The 19,164-nt window shown below is 34.9% G+C and overlaps 1 protein-coding gene across 1 annotated transcript; it reads left to right on the top strand.

Moving 5' to 3' along the window:
- Positions 1-277: 277 nt before the first annotated feature.
- LOC120598618 (ubiquitin-like) lies at positions 278-663 on the top strand. Its single transcript, XM_039857540.1, is given in 2 exon segments — positions 278-542; positions 545-663. Coding segments are annotated over 2 exon segments (369 nt in total). The 5' UTR covers positions 278-292.
- Positions 664-19,164: the final 18,501 nt, after the last annotated feature.

The raw sequence follows: 19,164 nt of genomic DNA, 5'->3' as shown, positions 1-19,164 counted from the left end.
CATTAGGGTTTATCAAAGAGTGGATATATTTTATAGTTTCACAAATTCTTCTGATTTTACTTATCAATATGTACTATTTTGAGATGCAAATTTTTATTAGACAGGAGCAATTAGCTTTCAACAGGGTCCTTAAGTTATTATCTGTGCTGCAATTAAAAAATGTAAGAGTTTATTATTCCTGTCTGCTCTCTCTGTTAAGTTTACCCAACATTTAAATATGCAAATTGACAAATTCTTTAAAGAAAAAATAGTTCAATGAGGTGGCCGAGAAGTCTCCCCAGCAAACGCGGAGATGCAAATCTTTGTGAAGACCCTGATGGGCAAGACCATCACACACGAGGTCCAGCCCAGTGACACCATCGAAAACGTCAAAGCTAAAACCCAAGACAAGGAGGGCATCCCACCTGACCAGGAGGGTCTGAGTTTTGGGGGCAAACAGCTGGAGAATGGCCGCACTCCCTCAGACTATAATATCCAGAAAGAGTCCACCCTGCACTTGGTGCTACGTCTGTGGGGTGGCATCATTGAGCCCTCCCTCTGCCAGCTTGCGACAAAATGATCTGCCCCAAGTGTTATGCCTGCCTGCATCCCCATGGTGTCAACTGCCAGAAGAAGAAGTGTTTCCATGACAACAACCTATGTCTCAAGAAGAAGGTCAAATAAGGCCCCTCCGCAACCTCATCCCGCAGGGCGGTCACTTGCCCCCAAACCCTTGGCTCAGAAGCCTCAATAAAGTTTCCCTTTCGTTGACTGGAGCAGTTAAAAAAAAAAAAAAAAAGGAAACCTTCACTCACACCAAATCTAATGGATATGATTTTGTGATTCATAACAATCTTTTTTGTGTTTGATATAAAATTTGCCTTTGGAGTAATTTATGCTCATGAAATCTTAACCAACATTATCTCTTAGGTCTTCCCTAACTAGGACTTGTATAGGAGAAAAAAAATTCATCCATAACAATAATCTAGGCAGGGCTCAGTCCTCTATGGCCTGCAGACCAAATCCAGCCTTCTGTTTGTTTTTGTCAAGTTGTAGTAGAACACAGCTACACTCATTCATTTACATGTTGCCAATGTCTGCTTTTATTCTACTTTGGAAGAATTGACAGAATTGTGACAGAGACCTATGGCCCACCAAGCCAAAAATTTGTACTATCAGAACCTATAGAAAAAAGTTTGTTAGTCCCTCATCTTGATTACTTTTTTTGGAGAGTAGTTCACTTGGACACCAAAGTTTATACCTTGGATGTGCTAAGTTCCGTTTATCTTTTAAAATTTGTATTTATTTCTCTATTTTTGAACAGGTGACACATGTATATGGTGTAAAATTCAATAGGTACAAGGGAATGTACAGCGGGAAGTCAGCTTCTCTTTGACTTCTTGTTCTCCATTGTTACCTGTTTCTTGCTGTGTTTTTCTAGAAATATTCTGTCTACATAATTCTATATGATTATAATCATACCTTTGGACAGATAACAATATATACATATTTTTCTATATTTTGCTTTTTAAAAACAATCTTAACTATGTATCTTGGAGATTGTCCCATAATCATACATGTAGCGCTGCCTTTTATTTTTATAACAGTATTTCATTATATTGTTCAATTATTATTGATCACCTTATTAATAAACATTTTGCTAATGGCTTTTTTTGTTGTTATAATATTCTACAATTCTTTTTTGGTGTATATATATGTTTTTGTGCACATGTGCAAATATATCTCTAGAATAATTTTCTGACAGTACATTCCACACTTCAAGGATATGTGAGCTTTAAATTTTTTGATTAATGTAGCCAAATTGCCCTCTACAGAGCAGGTATCAATTTACACCTCTGCCTGGCAAAGTATAAGAACACCTGTTACCACATCTACATGCCAACACAGAGTGTTCTCATACTTTTTGGTATTTTCTTTCTGATAGAGAAAAAATGAATCTCGCTGTAGTTTTAATTTACAATTATGTTGTAGTGAGTGAGGCTTAGTACATTTTAATATAAGCCATTTGTATTTCCTTTTTTTGTGAACAGTTAGTTTGTGTTGCTTAATTTACTATTATTTTTAAAACTTTCTTTTCCTGTTACCAGCCTTTCTCTCCTCTCTGGTTTTAACAAATAAATGTACACTTTGCTGGAAGTTGGGTGGATCAGCCACTCTCATCTCTCGTCACTGTAAGGGAACTGCTTCTAAGCCTCAGAACTGAGGAGGGTTATCTCTTACTTTCTGCCATAATTTTATCTTGTATAATACACACAAACTTCCCTTTAAGAATCTACAATTTAACGTATCTCTATCCATAGTCATTATGAAAGAGAGGCTAGCTTTCAATATATGGCAGCAAATTTAAATATGTTTTGATCATGGAAATAGTTTTTCAAACAACTGTCTTATACACATCTAAATATATACATCAAATTTGTTTTAAAAATGGATTTTAGAATAAACTACTTAGGATCTTATGAAGTTGAATATCATGAACTCTTTATCATCTCCAAATAGCTCAAATAAATCCTTACAGGAGAAGTGGAGCTTAGCTGCCAGAACCAGCAGTGAGGAAGTTCTCACAATTAAGTACTATGGCAAGACTCTGGTGAGTGACCTGATTGAATCCCCAAATCTAATTTGACACCTGGAAAGCCAGTTTATCTCACCTTAATTTTTGAGAAAAAATACCCAAGCATTTTAGACCTGAGGTAACTTACTGATTATCAATAGGTTGATTCATTTTAGTCGAAAATGATATGCTCTGATCAACCAACATAAAACTAAAATAATCATTTATGACATTATCTTCTACATATGGCAGTATTCTGTACATTAGGTCTGATCATTCAATTACATAGGTGTACAATTTACAACTAATTTGTATTGAAGGATTCACCATGGAAGCTCTTTGCTTAAGTTAGATACTGTATTTACAGTTGGGTCTAATGAAACAGGGTGGGTCTCTAACCAGGCAAAGCTTGTCTCCAGGCTCCTATGCTTCAAGATGGTACTACTTTCTGGTGTGTCAATTTTTCTTGAAAAAAGTTAAATTTATTAATTATAAAATTATAGACTTAGTAAACTTAATTAAGATAAAATCATGTGTGTATGCATATATGTGTGTGTCCGTGTGTATTGTGCGTGTGTGTTGTGTGTGTGTGTGTGTGTGTGTAAAAGAAATAATAAGTGAAAAGCAATTGTGAAAATGTTAACAAGTAACATATCTAGGTAATACTTTCCCAAATGGAGCAATATCACCGCCAAGAGGGTGGAGATTGGTTCTTAAGAGGACAAAAAACTAATTCCTTTTATATATAAGTATAAGTATACATACACTACATAAACAGATAAATAGTATATCTGTAGTATTAAAATTTCTTTGGTTGGGGATTAGCAGTTAGAAATAAGTATCTGACGTCTTAGGAGTGTGCTATTCGAAAAAGGTTAAGAAACACTGTTTTAGGTGAAGGGCATATTGGTGTGCATTGTACTATTCTTGCAACTTTTCTAATGATTTGAAACGGAAGGCCCTGATCATGATGAAACTTTGTTTCCATTCTGCTTCTTCACTGGATAATACTGGATAATACCAGATGTTCTAGATATAATTTATAATTAAACATGTGTAAACATTTTAAAAGGTTTTTTTATAAGCAAAAAAACCAAAACAAAACAAAACAAAAAAGCAAAATTCTTTATAGCCCAATCTGGTTGTTAATTGCTTTGATAGCCAAGAGAGAAAGAAAATGACACAAGAGCAAGAGTGAGTAACTGGAAGATTGGGTACCTGAGACAGGCAATTTAGTGCATGTGCCCTGAAGTGGAGTCAAAATAGCCATTCCATTTAATGCCCACATACTGGTTGTTGGAGTCAAGGAGCAAAGAGTGTGAGTTCCCTGGAAATCTACTAGTTTTTTCTGAAATAAAAGTTTTCCTTCTTTTGAACCAGGTGTTTTAAGCTTTTGATTATGCACTAAGAAATTGATTCCTACAGATTAGTTTAACTTCTTGCTGTAATTGTACAGAAATATTCTGTCTCCATATTTACTAGTATGACAAAGGTCCTCTTCGTTCTGTGTTGATTCCTGATTGGCATAATTATATCCCAAATCTGTATTTGTGAGTGTGTATGTTGTGGTTTTAAAGCCATTCTTCATTTGCCTTCTTAAAGTATAATTGTTTAAAATTAAAACTTCAACTAGCGAAAATATTTGGTGATGAGAAAGAAATCCTTCGAAGTATAGGTTAAAACCATTAAAAATAAAGCAAATGATGGGAGAAAATTCACAGCAAAATTCAGCAAAGGTGAAACAGAACTGACCTTGTTTCTAAAATTCATAACGAGTTTGAGAGTAATTGATATTTTAGCACCAGGCTGATCATAATAACTACTGAGTAATAGTGGCAGAAAAAAATGTACAATATATTAAAAATTTAAATAGGAGATTATCATCATAGAAACACAGGTGAGCTGAAGCCCTGGTATCTCTTATTTGTATTTATTTAAAAAAAGATTAAAAAAAAAACCCCTCATTAGTGTCAAATGAATAAGCTTATCACTTCTGCAGTAACATTTACAAATCATAAAATATAGAAATAAAATATTATTAAAAGTGAAGCATCTTGGCTAGAAATAATATAATAAAAAGTCCAAAAAGTAAAGTTAAGGTATTTTTAAAATTATTATAGTCAGTTTTAGTTTCACTTTTCAAGGTGACACTCTGTGATAGGCATCACTGTGTGATAGAAATGGCTGAATCTATTTTGGATCAAAACCAGGCAGTCAAGCTAACAAAAATATTCCCTATGAAGCATTGCCTATTCTAATGTGTTCAAAAGGCATGCTTTCAACACTGATTGAAGGACTGAGGTTCACTTGGATAAAAGCATAGATAATAATAGTTTAACTTATTTTTAACATTTGGCTGTGTTTGCAATATTTATAGCAACGTTTATTAAGAGAAGTTATTTTGTAAAGTGCTTCATGGATAAATAAATTTTCAGTAAGGAGATTTTAATAAAAACTGTCCAGACATGCACAGATGGGCCATGTCTATAAAAGGAAAAGATGCTTTAGGAATCTTCAATACACTGAAAGACACCTTGTCATTTACACCCTACCTCAGTCTGCTTCCTGATCTTTTCATTGTAAACCAAGGTTGAAGGGAAGGTGGGAGAGACAAAAATTATACATCTTGGGGAAATAGTTATCTAAATGCTTAACTTTGAAAGAAGATACGTGGAAGGCTTGCTCTGCCATATTATGGAAGGAACTTGTCAAAAGTTAAGATCCTTTTTTTTTTTTTTTTAATTCCTGTGAAAAGAGAGATTAAGACAGAGTCTAAAGGATGGATGGCTAAAATGAGTGAATCTACTATTTATTAAATTTAATCTGAATACACTCAACCAATTGCGAAGCGCTGTTTTGCTGCGATAATAAAAGAGATTTGAGAGTTAGAGGCAGACAGTTAATTATGGGAACTATGAGTTATTTGAAATCCTGACGTAGTGAGAATTAATGGAGTTATTGAATATAAAACGAGATGCCCAGCACAGAGCAGACATTCAAAAAAGATAGGTGGTACATTTTATGCATGTTAAAAATAAAGCATTAATGAAGTAAAAGGCAATTATTTATCTTCGATAAAAATATCATTGCATGAGTATTTTTCTGAGATAAAAGAACATTCGGTAGACCTGAGTGCCCTGACTCCTAAGTAGATCTAGATATCCAAATTTTTCTTACTGGTAGCTGAAAAATTATGTGACATACAACTGATGGTGTGTTGAAGATAGTTCCTTTTAGCTTGCAAGAACCAATGATAAAGCTTTCAAAACTTTTTGCAAGCAAGCTGACATCATATTGGTAGCTTAAAATTAGCCATAGTGGTAATATTTTTATCATAGAAATTGGCAAAAGGTGTTAGAACTTTTTTTCTCTTTTTTTAAGAGAGTGGTTGTTAAACATTTAATAGTATTCCACTGCATACAGTCTCTGGCAAACTCTAAACTTCTTTCCTTTGTGGCTGACTTGGCATTTAGCAGTGAAAAAACTTATTATTTTTATTGTCATATTTTAAAATATGAATTTTTAAAGTATAGTAATACAAAGGAGAAAAAAGTTGAATGCTAAATCTGATATGTAGTTCCATTTTTATTAATTTAGCCCATTTTCTAAAATTGATACACATGAATTCATATACATTAATAAGATAAAGTTATTTTTCCTGATGAAAATTTAAGTCTTTTTTCTTTAACAAAAATGAATTTATCGCAGAGTAAAAATTAAATATTTATATAAATTCATAAGCTAAAATTAAATAGTTCAAAAATATTTTTGAATAATGGGTGAGCTCATCCTAGTTCTATCTTTGGAACTGTTGAGAAGGCATAATTATTCTTTGGCCATTAGATATTCTTCTAATAAGATACTTAATAAGAACAGATATACAGTAAATAAGGAAACCACTTAAAACTCAAATTTATAAGAATATATCATGAAAGCAAATTTTGTTTACATTTATGAGGGTATTAGTTTCCTATGGCTGCTGTAACAAATTACCATAAACTTGATATCTTAAAAACAAACATACTATCTTACATTCCGAAGTTCAGAAGTCCAAAATTAGGATTGTTGGACAAAAATCAAGGTGTTGGCAGTCTGCATTCCTTCTGTAGGCTCTAGAAGAGAATCCATTTTTTTGCTTTTTTCCCACCTTCTAGAGGTCGCCTGCATTCCTTGGCTAGTGGCCCCTTCTTCTGTCTTCAAAGCACGCAAAGTAGTATTTTCAAATCAATCAATAAACCCCTCTCTCTGTTTCTGTCTCTGTCTCTGTTTCTCTCTTCCTCTGGTCTCTGCATCCATTGTCACATCACCTCTTCTGACTCTGACTGTCCTGCCTCCTTCTTTTCCCTTATGAAGATATTTGTGAGTACGTTGTACTCACTCACATAATCCAGGTTAATCTTGTTATCTCGAAACACTTGATCCCATCAGCACAGTCCCTTTTACCATGTAAGGTAACATTCAACAGATTTTGGAGAATCTTCAGATGTGGCTATTATTCTAACACAGCCTGCCCTCTGGCTTCCAAAGATTCTTGTTTGTCCCACTTGAAAAGTTATATTTATGCCATTCCAAATTCTTAAAAATCTAACTCATTATAGATCAACTCAAATCCCCAAATCTCACCTAAACCTCATCAACTCCTTGATCAAGTTTGTAAATGAGATATTTGTTTTTATGAGGGTGATGTAAGTCGTTAGAGTATATTAAGCAGGGGAGTAACATTTTCTTATTTGCATTTTGAAAAGATGTCTCCGGTTGTTGAACAGAGAATAGATTGTGTGTGTGTGTGTGTGTGTGTGTGTGTGTGTGTGTGTGTATGTGAAGGGTGTGATGGAGAGGGTCATCACTGAAGAGTCAGGAGGCTTTTGTAGGAGTCCTGGTAAAAGTAGAAGGTGGCATCATTTGGGGGTGGGGAGAACAAGCAGATCTGGGTTATGTTTTGGAGCTAGAACGTAAAAACTTATGGGAAAAGCACAAACTATGTGAGAAGTCCTGGATGAGACTGAAACCCAGGAATTTTACTAGGTTTTTGACATTCGAAATTGGGCAAAGCCACTTACTGAAATAAAAAAGATTAGGAAAAGATTAGATGTGTGCTGTGTGTGTGTTGGGGAGGTATGTCAAAATTTTTCTTTTGAGTGTATTACATTCGAGGAATATTTTAAGCATTTAAAGGGAAATAACAAGCAACTAGTTGAATATAAAAATCTGGAGCTCAGTGCCAAGGCTAGGGCTGGAGATCTGTATTTAGGAATACTTGGCCTTTATATGGTATACAAAAGCATGGGCTGGAGATTTTAATTTATTTGGCACAGCTGGTTAGGTATTTCTAAACCCTCTAGTGAAAACATGGTCTTAATTCTGCTCATGATTATTTTAGTCTAAACGACATGACCTTCCATGTCTTTTCTGCACGGGGCTCAGATCACTCACACCAGAGTATAGGGGCTCTGATGCTTCCCAGGCCTTCACTAGCAAATCCCTTCAACCCTTTCTTCTCTTTTATGTGATTTTTTCCTTTCATTTCTCAATTTCCTAATATTTTCACCTATTCTCAAAAGAATGTGTGTTTGACTACTGAAAAAAATTCACATTCTTGAGGCAAAGATATACATGGAAATAATTCCATCTAGATTAACAACTCTTAGGACGGGAGAGATAAAAATCTTTGGAGTTGAAAAGACCTGATTTGGAGGCACGGCTGTGCCACTCACTATGTGGCCTTTGGAAATTATTTAATTTCTCTGTCTCCCAGTTTTTAAAAATAATACCTTTCTCCACAGGAAGTACTAAATCAGTTAATACGCAAAGAATATTTAGCATACTTCCTAGCATATTAGTGCTCAATAAGTTATTAGTTATAATAAATATTATATGTATATATAACGTTAAGTGAATATTTAGAGAAATACACTTTTGCAATGAACAATTTTTTTAATCTTGAAATCACCTCTGTTATAATAAAATTCTAAGCACTATCACCTTATGTTGAATCAGTTATTAATACTTTAGTATAAATCAGTTGCAATAATGACTAGTTACTTTGGGAAGAGAGCCTATGAGCGAGTGTTCAGCTGAAGATATCAGGTTGGAAACAAGAAGCAATTCAAGGAAAACAATATTGAAATGGCAAACCTATGAGAAAAAAATGTGTGTCTATTCAAGTTATGGTGGCCAAGTTTTGAAGGATTCTTATGGGGAGCTGGTTAAAACAAATGTGTAATGACTGGTGTAAAAAATGGGTTCAGAAGTTACTGATGTTGGGGTTTAAGTATGTGAAATAATCACTCCTCCATTCTAAGTTCTCAAACTGTAGGAGAGGATCAGCACTACTGCTAAAGTTGAATTGCAGAACACTGCATGGACCCAAAACCAACTGGATTTCTCATTCTAGCCCTTGACTAAATATTTCACCCAGGCCCAGACCTTTTGCCGACCACCCACAGATCTTCCTTGGCATTGGAAGATTCCACATCTCAGTATGTTCGCTTCTCTATTTGCTATAGGATTGGCAGAAACTAAGAGGAGAACAAATGTGTCTTACAGCATTGGACAGAGAGGGAGAGAGAGTTCTAGATGGCAGAGCCTTGCATAAGCAGCAACCAGGGAGCACCTAGTTTATGGAAAACAGAGTGATGGTTCTATTGTTCTCTCATGGATAATGTTAATTGGGATGAACTTTTACAATTGTTCTGTCTCATGTCTAGCTGCTGCCAAGACTGTCTTTGATCAATGCTTGACAGAATTAGTTCTTGAGAATATGAGAATGCTTTCCAGCTGATGGTTCTCTAAGATCTGGCAATAAGAGAACATGCTTTAGAACTTTTCAATGGGGTTGAATTTGAGAAGGTCAGAGGATGGGGTACAGTTTGGTAAATTCAGTTTACCTGAGCGTATGGAGGAATATTAAAGGAATATAAATAAGTGGGATACATACAAAGAAAGGAGGAGTAGAAGGGCCCCTATGGTAATTTTCTAACTCCAATTACCAATATGACCTCTATGTTTTATATAATTTTCCTTTCTGGGATTATTGAATTGTAAGTGGAAGGATGAAACCTTTTATTCTCCCCTAACAAGGTGGGGTGGAAGGTGTCATGTTGTATAAGAGTTTATTGAGGATCTGGCAAATAGTGATTTTGGAATTTTGTCCAAATCTTTGCTCAGCAGAGGGAGGCCCAGAGCTGAGTTGGCTGTTTACACTGGAAAGGGTAAGCTACATCTCTCTGCATAAGAAAGTAGAAAATTAGTTTTTCTCCTGTGTGGATGTCGGCAGAAAACAGAATGAAGTCAAGTGGAGCGAAGAGATAAGTAACTGAACAGCATGGCAGAATGACCAAAGAATTTAAGAGCGGGGATGTCTAATCAGTTTTGTTTTTCTTGATTGAGAAGGAGATGGAGATGATCAGAACATGTGACACTCCAAGGGAGTTGCAATTGTCCTAAGAGGGTCGCACCCCTCCCTGAATTCCTGTTTTCTTAAACCTTTTGTACTGACTTTGACACGGTCACAACGCTGCATTTTACCTGAGCCCTGTGCTTGAGGCAAGCAGTGAAAGTTAAAAAACTCTCCGCTCTTTTTGTCTTCTAGGAAATAAGTAACCCCAAGAGAAAACCTTGCCCTTGTATATTCCAAGATAAGTTCCTTTGCATCCTTCCTCATGACTTGTAAAATTCGCGGGTGACTCTTTGTTCACTCACCTCTATGAAACGCTAGACCCTCTTCTTTTTCTTTGAGATATTTCTCAATAATGAATGTTTTCCCTATTGTAATAGCTTGCATAAAATCATATTTCATGCAAATATAACCTAGGGAAGGTTAACCGTCCTTAGGAAATTATACACCTACAAAATTTACACTTGTAACTCATTGTCTTAACTGTCCTGTGCATATCTGTCTTTCAAAGAAAGGTCATTTTTTTGTGCCATGACTTGGATCAAATTGGCCCTCTGGGCAGATACTCGTTTACTCCACCCAGACAGAGCCCTCCGTGAGTCCCTTGTGCTCTGTCCTGAATGGCCATCTGAGGACTCAGTCCAGAGTGGGTCTAGCTCCTGGTTCTATTTTCTGAACTCTTGTCCACTGGTAGAATAAGATTTTGATTTTAATTCTTTTTGAGTACTTTCTTGATTTCTAGTGCTGGTTTCTTTAGGTTTTATTGTTTGAACATTTGGTGATCTTTGTAAACAGATTAATAGTTTGAAGAAATTTTATTTCTATTGGATAAAAGACAGCAGAGAATCTGGTTTGTTAGTCTTTTCTCTTTTTCTATTTTGATGTCAAATCAATTAAGAATTTGTACCCACTGTGAACAAAACAACTCTTCTGTGAGTTTTGTATTTCTGTGTTTATGTTTGACCTATAGCTGAAACTTTAGAATTGAAATTATAAGCTTTTTTTCTCCGTATTGGTGTGTTTTTAGGTTTGTGATATAGAAAGTCCTTCACCTTTCATTATGTGAATGTGTAACATTTTTCTATCTCTAAATAGTATCACTAAATTGGATTATAAAATTTCTTAAAAGACTTTTATTTTGATTGGTCTAGAGATAAAATAGTACTTACATAAATTGAATATTTCTAAAATTCCCAGATTAGGAAATTAAATCTCAAATATTTTCAGCATGAAAAAAAAAGATGTTTTTATAGAAACTAACTCAGAAATGTTTTAAAAATTCAGGTTTATGTAATTTTGGTAAATCTTTGGCAAATAAGACTAGTAATTTTGGTTTAATTAAAAACAGATATTTCTTTGAGTTATCAGCATTAAGTATAACACAAATGTATACTGTTATTCTACTTAAGTATGTTCTTAAAATTATAAAAAATTCACTCATATAACTAACAATACTTCTATTTAATGTCTATTATGAAAAATACATATTTGTGTTTAACCAAATTGAGTTATTATTCTGGCTAACTTTATTTCAATAGTAATTGCTTTGTAGTTTAAAAGTTTTAAGATAGTTTTCAAGATATTTGGTAATTTAAAACCTTAGCCTTCAACCAATTAAGTTAATTAATAAATATTCATTGGATACCTACATCATGTCTAGGTAAGACAGAGTACAGCAACATTAATTAGTAGGCATAATTTTAAGTTTGTATTGTTTTTTGCATCTTGTTTTATATGTGACAGACTCTTATCAGATCTTTATTGAAAATTACCACTAATACATTAACTATAGCTATTTTAAATATTTTGCCAACTACAGATAGTTTTTTATGTTTTACTTTAACACTTTTTCAATGTACTTAAAATCAGCTACAGGCCAAAGCACTTTGTTTTCAATAAAAAACTGTTTTGGAGACTTGTGAAAAAAGATTATACACAGTACTTTTGAGTACAGGCTTTTGATGGCATCATTTAAATAACTTGAAGACCAGGATTTCTGGTCTTGGCTGAGTCAAGATTTCTAGAATTCTAGCCAAGAAGCTGATGAGTTTATGAGACTAGTAACTCAAGATCAAGCAGAATAAAAATTAATTACAGAGGCTTAAATGAACTAATTAAGGCTGACTATGGATTTTGTTTGGAATACTGTTGATGTTTTAATGTTCTCTTTTCTGGATATCTGAAGAACTGTTTTCCCTTTTCTTTGAGTTATCTATAAATCATAAATATTTAGTAGAATATGCTCTTCTAAACTGAAACGAAACATTTGTCAACATCTTTTTCTCCCTGCCTGACTAGTATTCTTATTTTCAGGCTGATATAATTATTTGCATGGTCGTCTCAACAAGAATCTGTTCTCCTTGCTATGAGGACATAATTGAAATCATTGATTATGCAACCAAGGTCTTACCTGGAATGCCATATTTGATAATGATGCTCATTTAATCAGCTATGACCAGAGAGTTTTAAAGAACATAGCTTGACTTTATGGATCCAATTCTTACAAAGCCCTTTTGGAAAAACTGAACTAGTCCCTGCTTATGAGGTTCCTAGCTTTATAGATGAGTAAGGAAGTTGCTTTCTTATTGGTCTAGAAAGCAGTAAATGAAATATTCAGCATCTGGTTTGTCTATACCCTGTACATTCTAAAAAAAAAATTTAGTCCTTGCCCTGGCTCCTGGGAAGTAATCTCTAAGCTCTTGGAATACCCTGGCTGATGTAAGTGTCTTCGTTTACCTGGGGGCCTCTGATCATATCACATAGTCTATGAAACAATGTGACCTATACTGGGGACCTTGGGCCATGTGGTATCAGCTTGACTTCTGAAGGGGCTGGAGGCTAAGGTCAGTCACACACATAGTCCACCCTGCCTGTGTGACTGACCATTGATAAAAACCTCAGCTACAAGGCTTGGGCAAGTTTACTTGGTTGGCAGTACTCCATGTGTCGCCACCCACTGTTTCTGGGAGAGTTAAGAGCTGTCTGTAGGATTTCACCAGGACAGGACAACAGAAAGCTATACGTGGTGTCTCCTGGAGCCTGCCCTGTATTCCTCTTCCCTTTGCTATTTTCAGTCTGTATCCATTTACTGTAATTAACCATGACTTTTCTGAACTCTATGAATCCTTTTGGTGAATCACTGAACCTGAGTATGATATTGGGGATCATCACACCACCTCATATCACCAAGGAACTTAGAATATTTTGGGAACCTAGAGAAGAAAGGAATTCTACCAAATTTATAAATACTGCAGGTAAAATCTGGTGGAGAATTCTTGGCTTGGCTTCCTAGCATCAAGAGGCTTTCAAAATTCCAAACTGAGAATCTGTATAAAAATGTCCAGCAAAACAAATTTAGGAAGACTTATATGGTAAATTACCATCCTTATTCACCCATGTAAATAATAAGGCTAAATCTAGTAAGACCATTCTTATTTTATAATTAAGAATAAACTTTTTTTGATGTTATTTTATGTCAAATGAGGGGTGACTGTAGGAAGAAATTTTGTGTTTCACTGGAAAACTGTGCATCCTCTCTAAGTACACACTCTGTTCATTATCTTTGAGCTATTTCGTACCTCTTTTAAAATGTGGGTAAATAATAGGTTTTCAAACTCTGTCTTGTCAATGGAGTTTTGATTTCATCTCCATCTGTAGAAAACAGTTTTGGTGACTAACTGTAAATTGAACTGGATCTGTTAATTTGCTCAAATTGTCAATCATTACTAAATTTTTAATTCTTCCAGTTTCTTTCAAATCTGGCTACAATTCATCAAAATTTTCAAAATTTTCTTCCTCCTATCTGGCTTGGCATCAGAGAGAACTAAAAAATTAACTACTAAGATTTCTATCAGGACACTAGGTTGCCTGGTAGCTGGCCCTTTTTTCCAGGATCTAAAGAAGCCCCAGAGCTAAACCTTGAGATTTGATGTAATTCACAAAATCTCAGGAGACCACACAGAGACCAGAATTCTCCTATGACGAATCACTGCCTGGACCACTTCGGAAGTTTGGTAAAATGCTTGCTGTGGTTATGCGTGCCCTTACATGAGAGGTAACCAAAACCACATAACAGCAAGAGCATCACTATCCTAGCTCAACAGCTTCATGAAACTCAGTGAGTGGTGCTGTATAATTGACCTCTTATAATGAAGTAATTACCACCTTGTCCTTGTATATTCCAAAATAAGATCTACCTCTATTTTTGCCTTATGACTCTCATAAGATGAGTCCCTTCCTCAAAGGAAAGGTCCTCTTCCCTTTCCTTAAGACATTTTTTTTTTTTATTTAATGAATGTTCTCCTGATTGCAACAGCCTGAATAAAATACCCTTAATTGGCCACTGCATTTTGTTTTTCACAAAAATTACAGACATGGCTCTGTGCGCACGTGTGTGTATGTGTGTGTGTTGTGTAAATCAAGGAAGGGAACTGATTTTCACTTTTTTTCTTAATTAAAAAGTGACAAAAGAACAGTTGCAAGATGCAGAGAGAATATTAAGTATCGGAATAAAGAAGAAATCAGAGTGAAGTGATCATGAGCATTAATCTCCCAGGGAATTCTCTGGAATCCTAGAGAGGACTTCACAGCAGTGCTTCTCAGGCTTTAATGTGTGGACAAATCTTTGGAAACTTGTTTAAATGCAGATTTGGATTCAATAGAGCTGGTGTGGGACCTGTGTTTTCGCTTTTTCTTCCAGGTGATGTTGATGTTATTGTCTGTAGCATGCACTTTGAGTAGCAAAGCTCTACAGGACGTGGAATGGGGCTTGGAGCTTTTCTAGAGCTCAGTGATGACCCCAGCTGACACTGGGTTATATAATCCATGTAACGATGCCAGTTTGTGTTTGGTCACTCTGTACATTTTCAGAGAAACTTAGATCTATAGCATAGAGACCACTCTCCCGCTAGTCTTAGGAGGAAGAATAGCTAGCTGACTTGCAGCTTTGTTCCCAGGAGGTAAAATTAATAACCACAACAAAAGGTGGTGACTCCTTTCAAGGCTATATCATAATAGGTAAGATCAGTCAATAAGAGAACAGATTTCCAAGCAATCAGCTTGATGCAATATATCACATAAATTTATACCTCATAAACTGTATGATAGAAATAGTTTTAACAGCTGCAGCCTTTACAGAGTTTTTAAAAGTAGGGTGGTTAACACTGCAATTTTTAAACAAAGGCAAGTGTAGACTTTAGGTCTCCTGAAGCCTTAAAAACAAGATGAGGAACTGGTTTTCATAATATGGAGCTACAAGCAATATTAATATTTAAACATTTCTCTGCACATGCAAAATTATTTTGTCTCTAAAAGTATGATATCATCTTGACTTCTTATGTATTTGTGGCTATCTAAATGCAGATTTTTTTTTTCCACTTAGATCCTGCCCCATTCAATTACACACCCAGGCAGCAGATACTATACTCATCTCCAGGATAAATTCCCATTAGAAAGCACGAGATTGAATTTACAGTGCAGCTTGAACGTTCCTAGCACAGATTATACTTTCGAATTTACAGCATACTGTTTCACATGAAATGACTGAATTACAAATGCATTACAATGAAGCTGATTCCTGTTGTGCCCTGACTGCGACCGCTTTTGGGGACTTGGGAAATTCACACCAATCTGTACATTGGTATTAACCTTGATGCAAAACAGTCCCTGGTGTCTAGATTCCAAAAAGTTTTGAAAGAGTTATATGCATAAACCTGGTTAACAAAAAGGAAAGTTTGTGCATATAAGTTCTCTACCAAAATTTAGAAATTATTGCCTCAGTTAGTTTATACATATGCCCACCACCTTCAAATCTAGTAGAAAATGATGACTGCTATTGTCACACTTTTCACCAAGAGGAGATTGAATTGCAATGTGCTGCAAAGAGAGAGAAATATACTAGACATGCTTAAATAATTTTAATGGCCTAATGAGATAGAGAAGGTGAGTGTATTTAATCGTGCAATGAGTAGCCACATCAGTACCCTTTATATGTAGAGATGCAAGAGTGTGTGTGTGTGTGTGTGCATGTGAGTGTGTGTACACAGGTACATAAAGGTCAGTTAAACTGTATCCGGGATAGTAGGGATAATAGGAGTAATTTTTTAAAATTTATTTGCGATCCTCAAAAAAATAGGTTAAAAGCAATTAAAGATTCTATTTATACATTTCTATTTACACATTTAAAAGGAAGAATGATTAAAAAACAAATCTCATTTACTTAGACTCATGTATATAGAATTCAAAGAATGCAGATTCACCCTTTTGTTCCCAGTATAGGAATCACATTATATAAGCTTAGCAGTTACACGGTAGTATTATTCCAAGTAAATTTTCAATAGATCATCTGTATTAAAGATTAGCTAAAAAATAAAAGAACAAAGGAAAAACATAACTGTGGGGCATTTTACTTTCTTGTGATAATTTGGCAGTCATGTAGATTGATACTAACAAAGTAAATCAATGATTATAGCACTTGTCATAGTTCTCCCTCAGTTCTACTTTTTTTTAACCTCTCATTTCAAAATTTTCTTTGTCTCCCAAAACAATATATTTTTGAATTACACTGGTTTCTAGACTCACTACAAATATTCCAGAAATACAAACAATGCTATGGAGTTTGATGTATCTATCACTGAATTTATGGTATGCTATTTCACATGGATTCCTGAAATCTGGTTAGCCAGTATTGCCCTCTGTGGTTATTCCAGACTTTTACAAACTCTCAAGTCCTCTACATAGCCCTTACCTTCCTCTCTTTTAGAAGATGCTCATCTAATTCATAGAAGAAATGGTGGCCAATTGGGTGCACTGCCTCAGTTTCCTGCAGTCACATTCTTTACATCCTTCTCTATGAGTCAACTAAAGAGATGGTGTCCTATTCAAGGCTAATATTTTAAACTTTATTATCTTGTATTTGTAATAAGACAATCATACTGTGGATTAAAAAAGGAATTCTATGAAAAGTAACCTCAGAGGGTAATCTGATCATAAATTCCTAACTGGGCAGGTCATGGTGGGGAGTCAGGCCCCAGGCCTATAACTTTTTAAAAAAAGGTTTATCTTTGCTGTAAGCAAGCCCTGTCGATTGTTTCTGTGCATCTAGGTTAACACAGTTTTGAAATAAGCCTCAACAACCAGCAAGAGAGCACATAATCTTGTCTACCATCCTGTAATCCAATATCTGCCTTGCTTCTTCCATCTCTATAGTCTTCCTTACTTTCTCTTCTTCATCTCAAAGGCTTAAAAGAAGCTGCAAAACTGTTACTCTCTGGAGCATTTGAAATCTTGCTTCCTGGTATAGGTTGTCGGTTTGCTCAAATGAACACATAAAAATTATTTACAGGTTTGGATGTTCTTACGTCAACAATAGAATCCTCAAATAATAACAATTTTATTTTCCTTTTCAATATTTATGCCTCATATTTCTCCTGTCTTATTCTGCAATAACTATAATCTCCAGGATAATGTTAAATAATGGTGTTTCTGAATTTAATGCAGCCTCTTTTAATATTTCACCATTAAATATGATGTTTTCTTTAAGTTAATTTTCTTCTACCTTATTTATGTTTATTTGATTTTTCTTTTATCTGGCTTCTCTAATTGAATTCTGCTTTGTGTATTTATTTTTTGTCTTCCTTACTTTTATTAAATTCATTTTGGTCTACCTATTTACTCTGGGTGTTATTTGAGCTACGTCTCACAGATTTTGATATGTGGTCTTTTCATTGTCATTCATTTAAAACAGTTTATAATTTCATTTAGAATGATATTTATAATTTTCTAGTAGATAAATATTTGTGTGGGGGAGGAGTCTTATATTTTGGTCAGAATATATGGCCTTTGTAGGGGTTCAGAGTGAAGCACCCCAAGATATACCTCTGAGATCTTTGTTTTCAGTTAAAGGCAACCAAGATCCTGTGGGTTCAAGAGAGACTTCTTCTGTCCCCATAACTACCTAGCAGAAGTTGAATTAGGGACCTTGTTCATCCATAATAAGAGTTAATTACCAGAAATAACTTTTTATGACCTATCTGTAGAGCAGGGCAAACATCTAATTACTAAACATTTGTTCTTATCATCCGGCAATGACACCTTTGAAGCCCCAAGGTAGCTTAGCTCATCCTAATTTTAACTACTATACCTGAATCTATCATGTATTGGGGCCTCTGACTTTCTTTTGTATGCAGGTGTGGATGAAAAAAAGGGGTTCTATGGAAAGTTACTTCATGGAGTGATCTGATCATAAATTCCTAACTGGGCAGGTCATGGTGGATAACTTTGCCTTAGGCATATAACTTCTTAGTAAAAGATTTATCTTTGCCTTAAGCAAGCTATGTCCATTATTTCTGTGCATCTAGCTTAACACATCTTTGAAATAAGCATAAGCACCCTCAGGAGAGCACACGATCTTGTTAACTATCCTATAATCCAATACCTGCTTGGCTTTCCCCTACCTTCATATAATCTTACGTTCCCTCCATAATTTCAAATGTATATAAGAAACTACAAAAATTGTTATTCCCAGGAGCATTTGAGATCTTGTTTCCCAGCATATGTCATTAGTTTAGCTCAAATAAATTGCAAATATTTTCTATAGGTTTGGATATTTCTTACATTGACACATGGTTCCTATACATACTTATATATAAATTTGGCTATTTTCTGTTGTTAATCTGTCTCAAGTCTATTTGATCATTAGAACAGCTTAAAGAAACTTGAGGGTAGAGAAAAGTTTCTTACTCCCCCAAACCTTAATAATTTTTGTGTTTTAGAGTTTAAAATGTTTGTGCATATAGGGAAGAAAAATTTGTCTCTCTAAAATGTGTCTCTCTGGCATGAGGATTGTTTTATTTTTAAGAAACAAAGACTCAGGAAGAACCTTTGACCTCCCCCCAAAGAATTTAAGGTAGAAGACCTATTTTGGAAAATACTATCACCATAGATAACTATTGTATCATATGAACTAGTTGAGGCAGACAGGGACATCAAGGTCCATTTGATCAAAGTTTTCTGTGTCCTATAGTCTCTAGATGGCCCAGCAAACATTTGTTTCCTAATCATTAACTCTTTTCATCTCCATGTCAACTGCCTTATTGCCCTTAGACCCTTACCTCCTTCTCCTCCGTCCAGAGTGGCACATGTACCTTATTTTGCCTACTGTCTTTGGAATTTTTCATGCTTATGTGAATTCTCCAAGTGTATGTATTAAATTAGA

This window comes from Pteropus medius, unplaced genomic scaffold (assembly GCF_902729225.1).
Source record: "Pteropus medius unplaced genomic scaffold, Ma_sr-lr_union100, whole genome shotgun sequence".
NCBI classification, from domain to species: Eukaryota; Metazoa; Chordata; class Mammalia; order Chiroptera; family Pteropodidae; genus Pteropus; species Pteropus medius.
This window is presented reverse-complemented; position numbering and strand designations above follow the sequence as displayed.